The sequence below is a fragment of the Herpailurus yagouaroundi genome, unplaced genomic scaffold (genome assembly GCF_014898765.1).
Source record: "Herpailurus yagouaroundi ecotype Mexico unplaced genomic scaffold, PumYag 208, whole genome shotgun sequence".
In the NCBI taxonomy this organism is placed as follows: domain Eukaryota; kingdom Metazoa; phylum Chordata; class Mammalia; order Carnivora; family Felidae; genus Herpailurus; species Herpailurus yagouaroundi.
In genome coordinates, this window is record NW_024412439.1 from 8514375 (window position 1) to 8532709 (window position 18335).

The following is an 18335-nucleotide window of genomic DNA, read 5'->3' on the forward strand; positions in this document are numbered from 1 at the left end:
GTTCTACGGCTGATAATAAGAAGTGTTGAAACCATAATAAGATATTATTTATTAATAATAATACAGTCATTTTAAAAGACGAAATGACATGTAAGCCCTCAAAATTATGGTATCTGACACTCTCAGAGAGAGGAACCTTGTTGCACTGTTGCTGGGAATGCAAACTGGTACAGCCACTCTGGAAAACGGTGTGGAGGGTCCTCAACAAATTAAAAATCGAGCTACCCTATGAGCCAGGAATTGCACTAGTAGGTATTTATCCAAGGGCACAAAAATGCTGATTCGAAGGGGCACATGCGCGCCGATATTTATAGCAGCGCTATTGACAATAGTCAAAGGATGGGAAGAGCCCAAGTGTCCATTGACTGATGAATGGATAAAGAAAACGTGGTGTATACATACAATGGAATACTACTCGGAGATCAAAAACAATGAAATCTTGCCATTTGCAACAACATGGATGGAACTAGAGTGTATTCTGCTAAGCGAAATGATTTCACGCATATGTGGAATTTGAGACAAGATAGCTGAACATAGGGAAGGGAAGCAAAAATAAGATAAAAACACAGAGGGAGACAAACCATAAGAGACTCTTAAATACAGAGAACAAACTGTATTTTTGTTGCTGAGGGGGTGTTGGGTGGGGGGACGGGCTAAATGGGGGATGGGCATTAGGGGGACGCTTGTTGGGATGAGCACCGGGTGTTATATATAGGGGATGAATCACTAAATTCTATTCCTGAAGCCATTATTAAACTAAACGTTAACCAACTTGGATTTAAATTTAAAAAAATAAAGAAGCCATCCCTCCCCTGGGGTGCCTTTGTAGCCTCAACGATCAATTTTACTTCCATTTGTGACTTTTTTTTTTTGTCTTTGGTTGCCTGCTAGAAAGTGTTTTAAGAGAGGGCTCTGGGGTCCAGCAGGTTAAGAAATAATTCTCCTTTATAAATTCGTCAAGAGCTCTGCCCACACACCACACACAGAGTTAAGACGGGTCCTCCAGGGGGACAGTCGCCTGAAGGCTGGGAGCCACACAGATCAGAGACCTCACTGATCGTCGGCAGGTGTCTGTCCACATTCAGGGGGCCTGGGTCAGCTCTCCCGCTCCGGGCCAGGCAGGGGGACCCTGTAACGTTCCTCTGCCTGAATGGTGGGAGCCCAGAGACAGAGCTAGGACTACAAACGTTCCTCCACCTCCTAGCCACTTGTCTTTTTGGCAAGACCTAAATATATTTAATTTAAACCTTCCTAAAATATACTCCTGGAGGGGGGCCAAATCTTGAGAGCCACGTTCTGAAAGTTCTCAAAATCTGGGAGAGGTGGAGGCAGACCCGTTTCTACCAGAGTTTGGACAAAACGCCCTGGGTCCCTCTGCCTCTTCCTCCCCACCCTGGCAGAGGACGACAAAAGAAAACAAAGCTGGAGGGGGACCTGGAGGGGGAGGGGGAGACCCCTCCAATGTAGGAAGAGGGCAGTGTGAGCTGGGGGTGCTGATGACCCACCGTGGGTGATGGAACTTAGAAATGAGGGTGTTAGCGCTGTTGGGAGAGAAAAATGGGCAATTGCCTCATCGACGTTGGAGGATTCTCCAGCCCAGGCGGTAAAGTAAGGTGGCCCGGTGTGCCCTGAGAGACAGGGCCTGGATTTTTGCTCATTAATGAGCACAAGCTACTTAATTGTACTGTACTCTGCACGGAGACAGGGTAAGTAAAGAGAAATTGATGGCCAACCAAAATGATGGAGAAAATCACTGAGAAGTGAGAAGTCCCCTGGACTTACCCAGCCCTACACGTGGAGACCCTGGGGAATGAACCCTGCTCTCGCCAGGCAGGTGGCTGTGCCAGGCAAGGGTGGCTGCTCACAGTCAGTGATCCTTCCCGCCGACCACCCTACTCACACCGGTGAGACTCTGGTGACCGTTTTGGATTTCTGGATCGTTTGTTGCCAATGGAGCTAGGAGTGCCGGCACCAGAAGGAAGCTTCAGCCCACCCCTGCCTTCCACGTTCTCTTAAGATTGAACAGTTGTAGAGTCCGGTTTATGTATCTGTCTCTTGTGAGTTCAGTTGGTGTGTGAGTCGGCCCTCTAAAGTCTCAGCCACGTGGGGACACGGATAGGTCCCCAGCTCAGCCGCCAGGTGGTACAGCTCAACTTGCCAAGGTGAGGTGGCTCACCCTGGGGGCCTCCAGGTGGCCCTGCACCCAGGTTCCTCTTTTCAAGCTTTATCCTTGAACGAGAGTTGGGAAAAGAAAAGAGAACCTTCCGGATAGATTGTGTATGTCAGACAGGTTATCCCTTCTTCCCCCAAAATAGCTGTCCTGAATCATTGCTTGGCCATGAGGGTCTCCCCGGTATCTTGATTTACGATTCCCTAGATCACTGGTTCCCAATCGGTCATGTACGCTTCAGGGATATTCAAGACAATCCATTTGGTATTAGGAGAAAATATAAGAAGGAAAGATAATGGGAGTTCTGTGTGCTAATATTTAATCTATCTTTTATAATTTTCTCTCTTTTTTGTGTTTTATAATGTCCGTATTAGTTCAGCAGACCATGTGTACATATGATGAGAGGCATGCTCAAAATTTCTTTACTGAAAAAGATGCATGATCAGGAAAGTTTAGAGACCGCCATCTTGGATAACTCCAAAGGAGACCTTGCAAAAAGGGGTATTGAGGCTGCTTAGAAACACATCTGCCACGGCCCCACCAGAAAATTCCACGCATTATTTCACTAGGGCATCTGAGGCAGAGGTCCTGTACTCTATGTATCAAAATCTCTTGGGGAGCTCCATAAGGAGTCCACATGGCGGGGGGGGGGGGCCATGTCGCACTTACTGAGTCCGAATATCCAGTGGGGAGACTCACGAGTCTATCCTTTAGGCTGGCTGTCAGGTGACACAAGCAGCCAGAATGGAAAGTTACTGCAGGGGCACTGTGGGTCTGGAGCACGGGGAGAGCCCCAGTGGTACATGGCGGGCTTTGGGGCCACCAAATAGCAGGGTGCAGGCTCTCAGTCTGCATGGAGAGTGGTGTCTTGGGATCTGTCTGCTCCCTGATCTGTCTGTGGGGAACGATGTTCTCTTTCCAGTTTCCCAGATGCCCCAGTGTCCCTTGCACCTGGTTGGTGAGAGGGCTGCCCTCCCTGAATGGACCCTCAGTGGGCGGACTAGAACAGCTCTGACTATGCTTTTGGACCTCCACCCTCACAGAACAGTTGGAGGCTGAGCCTTGGGAAAGGGCCAAAGAAACTTTGAGCCACTTAGAGTCTCCACCAGAGGCGCCAAGAGAGTCGGCGTGGCTCTGTGTTGTCCAAGCCAGCCCAAGTACTCTGGGGATAAGGGTGTTTGCAAAATATTTGGGCCAATTATAGCATATATTTTGCCAGTGTGGAACCATGCGTGTTTACCCTTCGGGACCTCCTGGAAGAAGGGTTTTAAGCAGATAGGACTTGGGGTCTGGATCCTGGGCAAACACCACTCACCACATCTGATTAGACTGAGAACCCACATCTATGACCTTCTTCGGTCCTCCCAACAGGCAAGAGATGGGTCTCATGTGACATTCCCATTCTCCACACCAGAAATCAGACCCAGAGAGGCCAAGTGACTTGCCCAAGGTCACTCAGAGAATCCGGAGCCATGGCCAGCACCAGCCTCCCTGATGCATGTTCACGCCAATATACTAGTCCTTGGGGTTGGAATGTGTGGTCTTTGCAGTACTTTGTACTGCATAGTACCTTTCTTTTGTTCCAAGCTCAGTGCCAGGCACATGGTAGGCGTTCATTAAATGTTTGTCAGCTAAACAGGAAAACCACCTTCCCAGCACGTGTGGGTCAGACCAGATTCTAGCCTTAGAGAGAAACAGAGCTCTGGCTGTCCCCACTCACACCTCTGCCTATGACCTGCCACGGGGACTAAAATCCTTACCATTAGAGCCCCTCCTTTGGCTCACCCAAATGGCTCAACCACCCATTCTTAGGGGCATTTTAAGCTTCCTGCTACGGGAAATGTGTACCCTTGACTACTCGCTTCATTTCCACGGGGCCAGAAGGTCCTCATCAGTGGCAAAAACCCCACACGACACCACGACACCTTTTAAGAGGGTCTCTTCCAGATACTCTTATCTTAGGAGATAGACATACTGATGTAACTCATGCCCCTCTTCCCAGAGCATTAACCAGGACAGCCCGAAGGGGTCAAAATAATCTTGGAGCATTGAGTACTGACCTCAGGCCACTCACCTGTATTTATAATCTCTGAAGCACATTTGATGGGCTTTGAGCTTAGAAATGAGAAGCTTGACAATTTTCAGGAAGATGAAGAAATTGACCTTGGGGGGGAAAAAAAGCAGATATGGGTAAATACGTGATGGAGTCCATGTGGTTATGAATATCAAGGTCATCTGGGGTCTGGCCATTGGATCCTTATCCAGATAAACCAGGGGAAACTTGGCAATTGACCATTCGGGTAGTATGTGCCTGTGGTCATCCACACTCTTCCTAGGGCCATCTTGATACATCCATAGATTATTTTATTTAATCCTTATAAGAATCCTCTGAGGAAACCACACTATTTTTATGTTGTGATACAATGAGAAAACAGAGGCACAGAGGAACAATTACAATTACCAAGTTCGCACAGCAGGTAAGTGATGGAGCTGGTACTTACACACAGCTTTACCCGATAATTACCTTTCCTTCCGTGAAACAGAAAACTCACTGCCTCCCTTCTGTAAAGAACTCCAGCCCTATTGGTATCTAACCTGAGATCTTGTTGCTGCCATGGAATTTATTGGAAAGTACATGTTCCCCACTCCCTAGACTATATTCCACACCGGTCATGGGTTGGGAAAGTTCATCCCTTTGTTGTCAGCCTTGGTAGAGATTTTTAACTATGTGTGCCAATTCTTCAACACTGCTCCCTTCAAAAGGCAGAGCCTAATTTCTCCCTTCCCTCTGGTACGTGAGCTAGACTTAGCTGTGTGCATCTAATGAAAAGAATATGGCGGAAGGGATGCTATGTGACTTCTGAAGTTAGGTCCTCAGGAGCATGGTATCCACCTGGTTCTGTCTCTCTTGCTCTCTCTTTCCCTCTGGGGAAAGTTAACCGCCATGTTGTGAGGACACTTCAGCAGGCTGTGGAGAAACCCACATGGCAGAACTGAGTCTTCCTACCAACAACCAGCACCGCTTACCAACCATGTGTATGAGCCACTGGGAAGCTGATTCTCCAGCCCCAGTCAAGCCATCTGACGGCCACAGCCCTGGCCAACACCTTGACAGCAACCACGTGAGACATTGTGGGGCTCTTGAAGAGGTAGAAGGGCAAATATTTGAGTGTGGGTAGGGCTTGAAGAATGAGAACAAAAACTGTGAAAAGTGAGGCTGGAGTAGGGGTGGAGAACCAGCTCCTGCACAGTCTTCTCAAGGTTAGAGGAAGGAGTTTAGGTTTTCTTCTGAGAGCAATGGAAAGCCGCTGATGAATCTCAAGCAGGTAAGTTACCCGATGAGATTTATATTTCTGAACTTCAGAAAGATCATTTTAGAAGCTGTGGGAAGAATGGATTAGATGAAGGCAAAATCAGAGGAGGGGAGACTAACGGAGAATCAGAGGAGGGGACACTAATCAGAGGAAGATGATGGAGAGATGAGGTAAAGCCACAGCCATGGTGCATCAGTGATGGGAAGTAGGAGAGGGATTCGAACTTTCTAAGGAGTTTGAGTCAAATGGCCTTTGTTAGTGGTTGGATGTGAGGTCAGAGATGACCCCAACATTTCTCGGCTGATCTCAGATGTACAGTATTACCATTCACTGAGAATAAGCACATGGAAGAAGAAGAACGGTGTGGGGAGAAGAGGGATGATTCCAGATGTTTTGGACACAAGCGATGTCCCAAGGCAGTGACATATTTATGTCTGCATCTCAGCAGAGAGGTCCCAGCTGGAGCATGGAGCCAGCGATGGCTGGCTCCAGCCAGAAAAGCTGTGCAGACTGGGAGAAAAAGAGGGTAAGAGACTCACCTTGTAATGAAGGGAATGGCAGAAGCGGAGACGGCAAAGGAGATTGAGAAAGAACAGGCCCGGGCAGTTGGAGCGAACCACAAGGAAGTGGTGTCCTGGAAACTCATGTCTGTAAGAACTTTGAGGAGGCTTAAATGCTACCCGAAATTTCAGCAAAATAAGACTGCATTTAGCAGCAAAGAGCTGAGAGAAGGTGCAGTTCACAGGTGGGAGCCCAAGGTAGATTGCAATGCTTTGTTTTGTGAGCTAGATGTAAGGAGGGAGACAGCCAGTGTAGACCACATTGAAGAGGCTTGGCTGTGAAGGAAAGCAGAAGAATAAAAAGAGTAATTGACAAGAGATACAGAAGGAGATCACTTTTCTGTGCAGGGCTGGAAGAGGTTTGGGGTTACAGGTTTTTGGTTTTTTTTTTTTTTAATGGAAAAGACAAAACTGCCTCTATGCAATGAAAAAAGAGCCAGTGGAGACAGTGATTGGGTAACAATTAATGGAGTCTACAAACTAGAGATCAAAGTCTCTATGATCTTTGAGCCAGTGCAGTACTAATCCCCCACCCCTGTCTGGAAACAAAACCCTTGAACCACATATTGAAACACAAGCTCCAGAATCCAATGTGTACCTACTGAGACTTGCCTTATTGGCCTCAGGAGAGTCAGTGCTCAAAGCTAGCAGTCTACAGTTCCAGGCAAGAAGCTATTTATCCCAACCCACTAGCCAACAGGAATGATGGAGCTTCCTAGCCAAGGAATATTTAGCAACAGGACACTTAAATACAAACTAAATGCAACCAAGTAATTTATTTCTTTAATGGGATATCTGCTTTTCCTCATGAAGAGAAAACGTTGTGTCCTTGGCTTAGTGATTTGTTGAACTCAAGCATTTTTTCTTGTAAAGTAAGCTTAACTGGGGAAAGGCACATATTTCAGCAAGTTAATTCGATCAGGACTGTTTCCTAGGATACGAAGGGTTGTGATGGAGAGGATGTGGATTTGCTGTTGTTTGTGCCTTCCAGGGACCAGACATGAGAAAATGGGCATCAACCAATGAGCCGTGCAGAGGAAGTGCTTCTTCAGTGCCACGGGATGAAACACCAGCCTGGTTGACCATGGAGCTTGGGTTCAGTAGGCACGTTGGGTAGTACTGTTCTTCATCTGTACAGAAGTAGGAAAAGGAGCAGAAGGAGGAAATCTTCCAAGAACCCAGCCAATTCCTCTTAGATGCTGTGATCAGAATGGGGGTGCTTAGGACCCCAGATATATAACGTTCCCTTTCAGGTCCTAGACAGTGCAGAATGCATTATCAGATATAAGATTCTTGGTGACACTTCCTTGGCATTGCAGCTCCTGTGTTTCGGTCCTGTGCTAGAAGAGGTGATGGCTAACATAGTAGGGGGCTCAGAAGTAGGCTTCATCTACCCCTAAGCTTCTCCACCTACCCCCAACCCCTCCTCTTCTGGCCTGCTGTGTGGACTAAAATGCGTACCATTAGAGTTGCTCCTTTGGTTTAAAATAGTTCATCCCTAGAACGCTGCTGACGTGTACACATCACATAGAAGATAAAGAACACTTGGGGTGGGGTGGGGGGGACTTTCTCCAACTCTTATTCATTCATGTGTCCATTTTCACAATGGATAATTCAATCGCTTACTTATGATCTGACCTACTTTCACCATGGGAAGCAGAAGATGGGATGCGCCAAAACTAAGTTTTAATGGGGTGGGAAAATACAGGGTATGGAGAGATTCCCACTGTAACTCTTAGAGGAGGGGATATGGAAATTAGGAGATGTTTTGAGGACACAGCACGCCCCTGGGTTCCTGGTGAGGTGGAAGACCTAAAAAGGGACAAGACCAGTGAAGACTAATTTTACTGATTTCTCAGCTTTGCCAAGTCCTGAGGCTGCTAGAGAAGATCCAGTAAGAACAAATGAAGGCATTGGACTATAAAACTTCATAAAGTCAACAGATGGTCCATTCAGTCATTGGCTCAAAAAAGCTATTCAACTGGCTGTTTAATTTGGTTGTTCCGTTAACTCCAGGAATTACGATATGGATAGAACAATCTTGCACAATGTATGTATTTTGTAAACCCTGAAGGTTTGGACTAATTAAAGCTTTATGGATTTTCTACTGGGAGCAGAGGAGACCGGGATATAAGAATATTCCATATTTCAGGATGGTTCTATTCTTTTTTTTAATGTTTATTTTATTTTGAAAGAAAAAAAAAGAGAGAGAGAACAAGTGGGGAGAGGATCAGAGAGAGAGGGAGAGAGAGAATCCCAAGCATGCTCTGTACTGTCAGTGCAGAGCCCGACATGGGGTTCGGTGCCACGAACTGTGAGATCATGACCTGAGCTGAAATCAAGAGTTGGACGCTTAACCAACTGAACCACCCAGGTGCCCCAGAATGGTTCTATTCTTAATGTACACTCAGGGGTAACAGCTTAATTAAGTAGTAGAGTCTTTTATCCTGAAGAAGATGGGAATTGGGAAGTCTCCAATTTCTATGTCTCATGAAAGACCTACAGAGCATCTGAATTGTTCAGGCTGTCATAATATGTTATTCTGGAACACAGAGAATCCAGAAGGCAGTAGATAAAGTCAGGTGGGAGGTCTGAAAACCCAGCATGACATTCACTCACTTCGCCCAGATGCTGATCTGTAGACACAGACCCAATCTGGAGGTGGTGGGGGAAGCCCAGCTATGGCAACAAGGATGCTGCCTGGGGGGCTGAGTTGGCCTGGGGGTTTCCCAGAAACCTCTGATCCATCCTCTAGAGAATAGGAACCCGCCTCAGATTTGGACAAGGTGAAATGAGATTGCGAAGTGCCCTGAAATGCCAAATGCCATGAGCAACATCTTGATTATTATGTTATTTTTTAGTATTTCAGCTTAGCTAGAAAACATGTGGTCGAGAAACTCTTTTTGTTCCCCCAAACACAATAAAGGTTTATTATTATTATTATTATTAATTATTTTGCTTACTAAATACTCTATTGCAATGGGAGAAGCTCTGCTCTATGAAGACATTCAGGGGCCCTGGTTCCTTCCATGTGTGGTTCAAGGAATTCTGTTTTGGAGTTTGGGTTACATTCACTCAGGTCAGAGGAAAACTGTAACACGTGGTCTTCTAACTAAGCATGAAGGCAATTATTGGCTCAGTCATAGTCTGATGAGTCTCAAAATCACAACTATTAGATTTGAACTGACTGAGGGCAAAAACTATGGGGAATTCATCTTTTTTTCTCCCAGAAAGAAATCAGCACTGAGCTAAGCACACAGCTGGTGCTCCATAAATGTTAAATGAAGGTGCAAGAGAGTGAATGCGTGTGATTCCAAAGCTAAGGAAGCCCAACCTGGCAGTTCTGTTTCCATCAATCTAGGGTAGAGTCCAGTTTGGGGGTAGTTATGGCTTTTTCCTTATCCTCCTGAGCCATAATGTATAGCCAACTGTCTAGTCCTGGGTTCCTCAACCTCAGTACTCTTGACCATAATGCTTTGTGGTGGGGGCTGTTTTGTGCACCAGCACCCTTGGCTTCTATGCATTAGCTGCCAGCAGCACCCCCACTCCAGTTGAGATGATTAGAAATATCTCCAGAGTTGCCCAAATGAGGGGGTAGAATCACCTTCAGCTGAGAACCATTGGTCTGGGCCAACTCTGATTTTATAGATGAAACAGCAGCCTAGAGGGGTCAGCACACCATAGATTAACCACGAAGCCTGCACTTCATGTAGGGCATGCAAATCCCACTGTCCTTGGAGTGTATAGGATCCTAGAGCTGGTGGGGGGAAGGAGAGGAAGACATGAGTTTCTGCAGCCTCCTTCTCAGGACAGAGTCTCTCTTCTTGGAAATGGACAGAGATAAACAACCCAAAGCCTTTCTCTGTGGTCCACACCAATGTTTTACCAGTTTAGATTCTGACGTTCTTCCTTGTGTCCAAAGGGAAGTTTTCCCATTTCTATTTAAGCCCATTCCTCTTGTCCAAGACAAGCATAGTTCAGCAAGGTCCTCTGTAAGATCTTCAGAGACCTGAGGACGATTATGAATGTGTCCCTTTCAGGCATGCCTGTCGACTCTTCCTTAATTTGAGAGGTAGAGAGATTCGTAAAGAGCTTAGTCTCCAAGCAGGAAGTTAAGTGTTCACCAGTCGCGGGGCCATCCGATGGGCATTGGGGGCAGGAAGGCAGCGTGTGCAAAATGTGGGACTAGCGAAACAGCAGCGAGGATACGGGGAACGGTGAGTTTCTCCATATAAATAAAGCGTGGGGTGCTTGCGGTTGGATGAGTAGACCAGGAGTAACAACACTTTCCACACTAAGGAGTTTGGAAGGCACGCCCGAGGGCAACGGTGCGCCACGAGAAAGACACACGTAGAAGACAGACGTAACCAAAGTTCGCTCAAGAAAGACCACTCTGGCCGCAATGTGGAGGATGGATTGTCAGAGGGCAAGAAGGAAGAAGGGAGACCAAGCAGGTGGCTTTTGCACAAGCGTGCACGAGAAATCTCCAGAGGCTGAAGAACAGTGGAGACGGGAGTGGGGGGGGGTGGGGGGGAGAAGGGACAGCTTGGAGAGATCTTTGGAGAGAGAACTGATGACTTAAGTCAGTGCACGTTGCAGGGAGGAAGGGCGAGCAGGCAGGAGGGCACCCAGGTTTGGGGCTTGGGTAGCTGGGGTGGGGCCTGAGAACCTGAATCTACAAGAGTTTGGGTGGCCACACTTGGAGCATTGAGCGTGTGTCACAAGATGTTCTTCAACCCTGGCAGCACCTTGGAATCCCTGGGTCACACCTGAGATCAACGCAACACAAATCTCTGGGTGTGAGACCCAAGCACAGAAGAATCTTTAAAGACACCCCGGTGGGGTGCCCGGGGGGCTCAGTCGGTGAAGCATCTGACTTCGGCTCAGGTCATGATCTCGCGGTTTGTGAGTTTGAGCCTTGTGTCAGGCTCTGTGCTGACAGCTCGGAGCCCGGAGCCTGCTTCGGATTCTGTGTCTCCTTGTCTCTCTGCCCTTCCCCTGCTCTCTCTCTCTCTCTCTCAAAAATAAATAAACATTAAAAAAAAAGAGAGAGACACCCTGGTGCTTCTAAGAGCAGCCAAGGGAATCAATCAAGAGCATCGATAACAAGCATGGATGTCTCCTCTAGAAGGACTGCACAGTAAACACTGGGGTTCCAGCTGCACGGAGCCTGAGCTCCATCCCGGGGAGGGCCTGGCTGGTTAGCGAGAACATTCTAGTGCGGGGGAGCGTGGGTCCCAGGGGTTCGCTGAGTAAGCCCATGTGGACAGCCATTTGTCCGGACTGGCTGCCAGGATGAAGAACACAGGGCTCACGGGGGCAGCGGACAGGTTTTAGACACATACATGTAAGGAAACATTGCCGGGACCATAACTTCTGCTACGGAATTAGCAGGTCTGGAAGGACACAAGGCGGGGTGTGACCATCCACCTTTCGGTGGAAATGTCTGGGGACAGCAGCTGGGTGGGGGGGAGTGGGTGGGTAAAGCGGCAAATCTCAGGATGGTCCAAAGCGAGGTACTAATGCGTTGACAGGTCTGCATCAGGCACGTGGGCAGGAGTCAATAAATATTTGGGGGGGGGGCAGCAGCACAGGGCTGTGGCGACAAGTGCCAGTGCCCCCAGTCAGTCCCTTTGGGCTGAGATCCAGCGCCCCCACTTACTGGGACTTGAGGCAAGTCTCTTGCCATCTCCTCCGTGTCCTCGTGGGTAGAAGAAACAGAACAATGACACCTACCCACGTACAAATCACAGCCCCCAATACGGGGTCGCCGAGCAGGTGATAGATAGGTTGCTATACATAGTTTGCGGACCCAGAGAGGAGGAGGCGTGCGTACAAGCCTGCATTTGAGCCCAGAGCTAGAACAAGGAGAAGTTTCCAAGTTGTTCCTTCTCATTCAACACATCCTACTCACAGCTCGGCGACTCCTTCTCCAAGGAACTGGTCCAGGCTCGTTTGGAGCCAGAGAATTTGGTGGGGGGCAGGTGCAGGGGTGCGGGGTGCCCCACAGCTGCCAAGTTCAGAGAGGAAAAAGAGGGGGCGGGATGGTCCTTACCATGACACAAAGCAGCATGGGCCCCCGGATGATCCACCAGATTTTCTTATTCCTGTTGGTTCCCCAGCACCTACGGCAAAGAGCAGGCAGGACAAGGTTGAGTGTGACGGCCTCAGACCCTCTGGAAGAAGGACTGACTTCCCACCCACGATTCTCCTGGGGGGGGGGGGGAGAGGGGAAAAAACAGGATTAAAACCCCTTCCTTGGTGTGTGACCCTCTACACTTTTCCCCACGTTCGCACAAAAATAAATTCTTTTTTTCCCCTCCAAAAGTAAATTCTTAATTATGCATAGGGGACTTTTGGTAATGATTATTTGGAGGGAAAAGAATATGATCACACGACATACATTATTCACAACGGGCTTGGCAATGTGCTGTTGGGAGTCAGCCCGAGAAGCCGAAAGATACGGAACCAACCTGTTTTTTTCAGTATTCCCCATAATATTCCGCAATATAGGTATGCCACAGTTTGTTCATGGCTTCTCATTTTTGTGCATGTTCAGGCACTTTTTTGTTTGGTTGGTTGGGGTTATTTTTAAATTGAGGTATAATTGATATATAACATTATATTAGTTTCAGGTGTATAACATGACTCGATATTTGTATATATTTCAGAATGACCGCCACAATAAATCCAGTTAACGTCTATCACCACACATAGTTACAAATATTTTTTCTTGCAACAAGGACCTTTTAAATAGACCCATTTAGGGGCGCCTGGGTGGCTCAGTCCGTTGAGCGTCCGACTTCGGCTCGGGTCATGATCTCACAGTTCGAGAATTCAATCTCCACGTCGGGCTCTGCGCTGACAGCTCGGAGCCTGGAGCCTGCTTCAGATTCTGTGTCCCCCCCGCCCTCTCTCTCTCTGCCCCTCCCCTGCTCACACTCTGTCTCTGTCTCTCTTTCTTTCTCAAAAATAAATTAAAAAAAAAACATTTAAATAAATCAATAAACAAAACAGACTTGCTTAGCAACTTTCAAATATACAATATAGCATTATCAACTCACCATGCTGTCTCCATGTTGCACTTCATATCCCTGGGACTTACTTATTTTATAAGGAAGTTTGTACCTTTTGACCCCCTTCACTCATTTCAGTTCGCTTTTTTTGCCCCCCTCCACTGTGAACAATGACACCATAACCAATTTTGTACACATATCCTTACATATTGAGGGTCACTGCTAACCTAGGCAGCCAATGTTTGCATTAATTTGAGCAGATTTTGTGCTAATTTGCGTGTATACCTAAGCTAACAAACTCATTACTGTAAGAAAGGTCTTTGATTTTTTAATCTACATCCCTAAGTATATTCTAGATAGCCAAAATGGAAGGGGGTAGATATGCTCTTTGGGAAAATGGCATAAATCCTTGCATCTAGGCATATCTTAGAATTCCTGGCTGCGAGCAGGTGAAAGCAGGTGTGAAAGCGGGTGTGAATTTCCTACCCGGTGTTCTCCAGCTGTGCACGAGCAATACTCCAGGGTACCACAAACAGCAGCGGGAAGGCTGGGGAGACAACAGGGAAATGCAGTTAGGGGCCGGGTGACTCAGTCTGCCTGCCTCCCGCCCCGGCCTGATGGGCCAAACACATCCGGTTACAAGCCCAACTATTAGAGAATTGCAGGCTGAGATCTGGAGAGACCTGGGGTGGCACAGAGCCCATCTGTTGTTTTACTGTCCCACAAACCAGGAAGCAGAGAGGAGAAAACATTTGCCACATGTTGCAAAGCAGCTCAGAGTAAATCCAAGGCGTTAACCAAAGTCTCCCAAGTTGTCGGTCAAGGGCATTTCCTCTGAATCCTGCAGCGTGACGTTCTCTAAGAGTTTGTGACAACGGGGTTTCAGGGTCTAGACCCCATCTTTTTTTTTTTTTGGAATTTTTTAAAATCTTTATTTATTTTTGAGAGAGAGAGGGAAACAGAGTGTGAGAGGGGGAGGAACAGAAAGAGAGGGAGACACAGAATCTTAACTGACTGAGCCACTCAGGAGTCCCTTTCTAGAAAAAAATTTTAATGTTTATTTATTTGTGTGTGTGTGAGAGAGAGAGAGAGAGAGAGAGAGAATGGGGGAGGGGCAGAGACAGAGGGAGAAACAGAATCTGAAGCGGGTTCCAGGCTCCAGGCTGACAGCAGTGGGATGGGGCTCGAACTCATGAACTGTGAGATCATGACCTGACCTGAAGCTGGATGCCCAACCAACTGAGCCACCCAGATGCCCCTCTAAATCTTGTCTTGAAGACTCAGTTGGTGTTATGGCTTGAATGTTTGGGTCCCCTCCCATCCCATGTTGAAGCTCCAACCCTCAGTGTGATGGTAATTGGAGGTGGGACCTTTGGAGGTAGTTAGGTTTGGAGGGAGGGGGAAGCATCATGATGGGATTAATGTCCTTGTAGGAAGAGACCAGAGAGCTTGCTTTCTCTCGGTCTCTGTCTCTGTCTCTGTCTCTGTCTCTCTCTCTCTCCACCATGTGAGGCTACAGTCAGAATCCAGCTGTCTACAAGCCAGGAAGAGGCCCTTGCCAGAACTGGGCCACCCTGGCATCCTGATCTCAAACTTCCCAGACTCCACAACTATGAGAAATAAATGTCTGTTGGTTAAGCCATAGAGTCTATGCATTTTATTATGGTGGCCCAAGCAGGTGACTACAGCTGAGGACGGGGTGGGAGGAATGGTATCTGATTCTCCCAAAACCTTGTCGGTTTTTTAACATAAGCATTGGGTCTACAGCACCTGTGCGTCTCTGTAAGTGTGTGCACCCCGCCCCCTGCTCTCTTCAGTCTCTCGTCCCTGAGGAGTTATCCATCCCAGATGGTCCCTCCAGTTGGGAAACCAAAGGATCTGTTGGGTTCATATGTTCCGATGGCCCCTAGGAGAAGAGGTTGGGGACTCGGGTCACTCACCCCAACCCACCAGCATGTATCTGGGCCACAGCCGCCTCTCAGAGAGCACTGTGGGCTCCAGCAACGTGTGGAGGTAAAGGCCTTCGACCAGCAGCCACGAGTAATTGGCTCCCACAAAGTAGTGCAGCAGGAACTGGGCAGAGCGGCAGGAGACAGATATCTGAGGAGGACAGAGCACCCGAGGGTGAGGCCAGGCATTCCCGCGTGGACCCAAGATGGTGAAGAAGGGCCCCCCCCCACCCACAGCCCTCCCTCTTCACCCCCTCACTCCCGAATCTGCTGACAATCTCAGAGAGGCTGGTGACAATACCAAAATGGGAAGGGGGGCTTCCTGTAGGTTTCAAAGCCCAGTCTCTTCCTTAACGTTCTAGGCATTTGTAGACAAACAAAAACAGAGAGAAATCCCTGGCGCCATTTCCCTAAAGGAAACCCTGAAAGGTATGTTCTCTGGTCTTGGTTCAATTAAGCTAGAGACCAAAAATCTAAAAAACAAAACAAGACAAACAAACAAAAAACAACTTCAGATGATTGGAAAGGAGGGAAGAATTTCTAAATAACCCAGGAATCAAAAAAGAAATAATATAAATTAGAACTTATTTCTGACCCAGATGAATAGAAAATACCGCATATCAAAATGTGTGGTATGCCAGCTAATACCACACCTCGAGTGAAGCTATAATCTTAAAAGCCTTAGTTAAAAAAGAAAAAGGCTGAAAGTCCACTATCCTAACTATCATGTCAGAGAAAGAGCAGCAAAATCTAACCTAAGGAAAGGACGTGGAAGGAAAGCATAAAGGTAAAAGCAGAAACTAATGAAATAGGGAACATAAAGCAAAGAGAATCAGCAATGCCAAAATTTCATTCTATGGAAAATCCAGTAAAACTGAAAAACATCTGGTAAGGATGATCAAGAGGGAAGAGAGTGAAAGTATAAATAGTCAGTATCAGGGACACAGAAAGCAATACAGCTCTAACTATGATGGTAAGATCTTAAAAGATCTTCAGAAACTACGAACAACATGATGGCAAGAAATTTGAAAAGTTAGATGAAGCGTACAAATCCCTAGAAAAACACCAGGTACTAAAGCTGACACAAGAAGAAATAGAAAATCTGAACATAAGAGCTGAAAACAGCCCCCAGTTAAAAGCCTTCCAACAAAGCAAACTTTGGACCCAAGTGGCTTCACTGGAATGATCTATCAAACATTTAAAGAAGAAAAATACTCATCTTAGATAAGTTCTTCCAGAGAACAGAGAAAGAGGTAACAAGTCCGCTTTGTTTGACGTAAGCGTAAATTTTAGCTTCTTTATCACAAGAAAATTACTCACTGAGGCAGATGAGAGAATGCTAAAGAAAACACAGCCTCAGCGAACAGATCCAGCAATATAGGAAAAAGAGTAATATATCAGAACCTAGTTGGGTTTATTCCAGGGGTGCAAGGTTAGTTTAACAAGTTACTACAACCAGTATTAACAGGATAAAAGATAAAGCATCCCAACAGAGGCAGATTTCAATTTGGAAAGCTTTGCCTCTTTAAAAATTAGTAATAATAGTTTTTTAAAAAGACTGATCTGGTTCAGCTCTTTGGTTCACAGATGAAGAAATTTCCCACCCACGGGCACACAGCAGCCCGTGGCTGATTTCCTTTACCTGCCTCACTCTCGGGAGGTTTGGGGTTTTTTGGGGGGGTTTGGTTTTGGGGTTTTGTTTTTAGTCCGATGATACTTCTCTGACCAGAGGCCTTTGACACCCCTTCATGTCTTTCTTGCCTTTCCCCGTCCTACCTTCCCACCCCACGGTTCCCAGCCCTGATCTGCCGGGTGGGAGGCTATGGTAGGGAGGCACATACCTCTGACACGAAGGACAGCCACTTGTTGTCGCTGTTGGGCCTCCTGGAGTAAGAGTTGTAGAAGATGGCATCCTTCACCAGCACGGCCAGGGCTCTCAGGATGAAAGAAGCAAACAGGTTCATGTGGATATAGTTGCGTGTGCAGTGGAGTTTTCTGCGCAGGGAAAAAAACCAAGTGTCTCCCCTCAGGAAAGAACAGCTCAGACCAACAGGCTTGTGCCGGAAACACCTGTGTACCTATCACTAGAGGACAGACATTCATCGTGTAGGCTCCAGAGCCACGCGGCCGGGTTATGTGATTTTCTCTGTGCCTCATTTCCCTCAACTGGAAAATGGGGATAACGTGTACACGTGGAGGACAAATTGGGAAATTGAGGCCGAAGGGTTCAGTCAGCTGTCCAAAGTCCTAGAGAAGTAAGTGGTGGAGGTGAGATTCAGACCCAGACACTCTGAGGCCAAAGCACAGCTCTCCAAGGCTCTACTCCCTGTAAGGACGAGAGCACTTCCTTCAAGGATTGCCGTAGCAACAATCTAGTTTGGGGTGCAAAGTACTCACACGGTACCTACACCTAGTAAGTGCCCAGAAAATGTCAGCTTTCATTACCTCCCTCTCACCCACACGAAGCCTCCTGCAGGCTCTTTTTCTCGTACTGGCTGGCGTAAAACTGCGTGTCCTTAGTGTCTCTAGACGAAAGGACCCTTTTCCATCCCTGTGCCTTCACAGCCTTGCCTGTGCCGCCATGCAGCACACACACCCGCCTGGCTTCAGAGCTATTATTACTTTTTAAATTTCTAAACAGTACTCGAGGCAGGTGTTTTATTATTTATGCATCCTTCTCCCTAATTAGACTGGGTGCCACTCAAGGGCAGGCACTGGATCTTGTTCTTTCCAGCACCAGGGGCAAAATGGATATCTGGTCAACCTAGGCTTCCCTAAAGCAGTTGCTTAGCTGGGCAGTTACTTTCTCCTGGCTTGCTTCTGGGACTTTGGGAAGGCGAGTGTAGGAGGTCATGGATAGCAGGGGGTACAGGCTATGGAATGCTCCCACTGCTCAAGAATTGCTCTCTAGATGGGGTATATGGTCGTGACTGTGCTCTGGGGAGCCATAGAACATCCTGGGATTGAGGGGCCAGACCTGGTGCTACAGGAGCCTATGTGGGGACCTGTTCTGGAGCTAGCATCCAGGCCTCCACAGTGCCCATCTAGGTCTCCTGCATCTGTATCAAATGTTCATTCGGCCACATCATACTCAGTTATGTTCCTGAAGGGGTGAGGCCAAGACTCAGGCTTGGAGGGCTCCTTAGGACATCCATAAATAAATCACTTGGTTGATGTCTGAAAACATGGTTTAGTAAAATGCACTCAGGCTCTGGGATTCTGAAAGGCAGCATAAGGGAATGAAAATGCTCAGGCTCTGAACTGCCTGGTTGTGAACCTGTCCCCAGCACTCAGCAGCTGTGTGACATTGGGCAAGTTCCTTGATC

The 18335-nt window shown here is 47.4% G+C and overlaps 1 protein-coding gene across 2 annotated transcripts in view; it reads right to left on the reverse strand.

Moving 5' to 3' along the window:
- GLP2R (glucagon like peptide 2 receptor) overlaps positions 1 to 18335 on the reverse strand; it is a 53025-nt gene that overhangs the window by 13544 nt on the left and 21146 nt on the right. For both annotated transcript variants that reach the window (XM_040453204.1, XM_040453205.1), the window contains 5 exons: positions 16851 to 17004; positions 15001 to 15160; positions 13547 to 13607; positions 12100 to 12169; positions 4245 to 4333 (listed from right to left, as the gene is read on the reverse strand). In XM_040453204.1, the coding sequence (XP_040309138.1) occupies positions 4245 to 4333; positions 12100 to 12169; positions 13547 to 13607; positions 15001 to 15160; positions 16851 to 17004 (534 nt within the window). The remainder of the gene's footprint in view (positions 1 to 4244; positions 4334 to 12099; positions 12170 to 13546; positions 13608 to 15000; positions 15161 to 16850; positions 17005 to 18335) is intronic.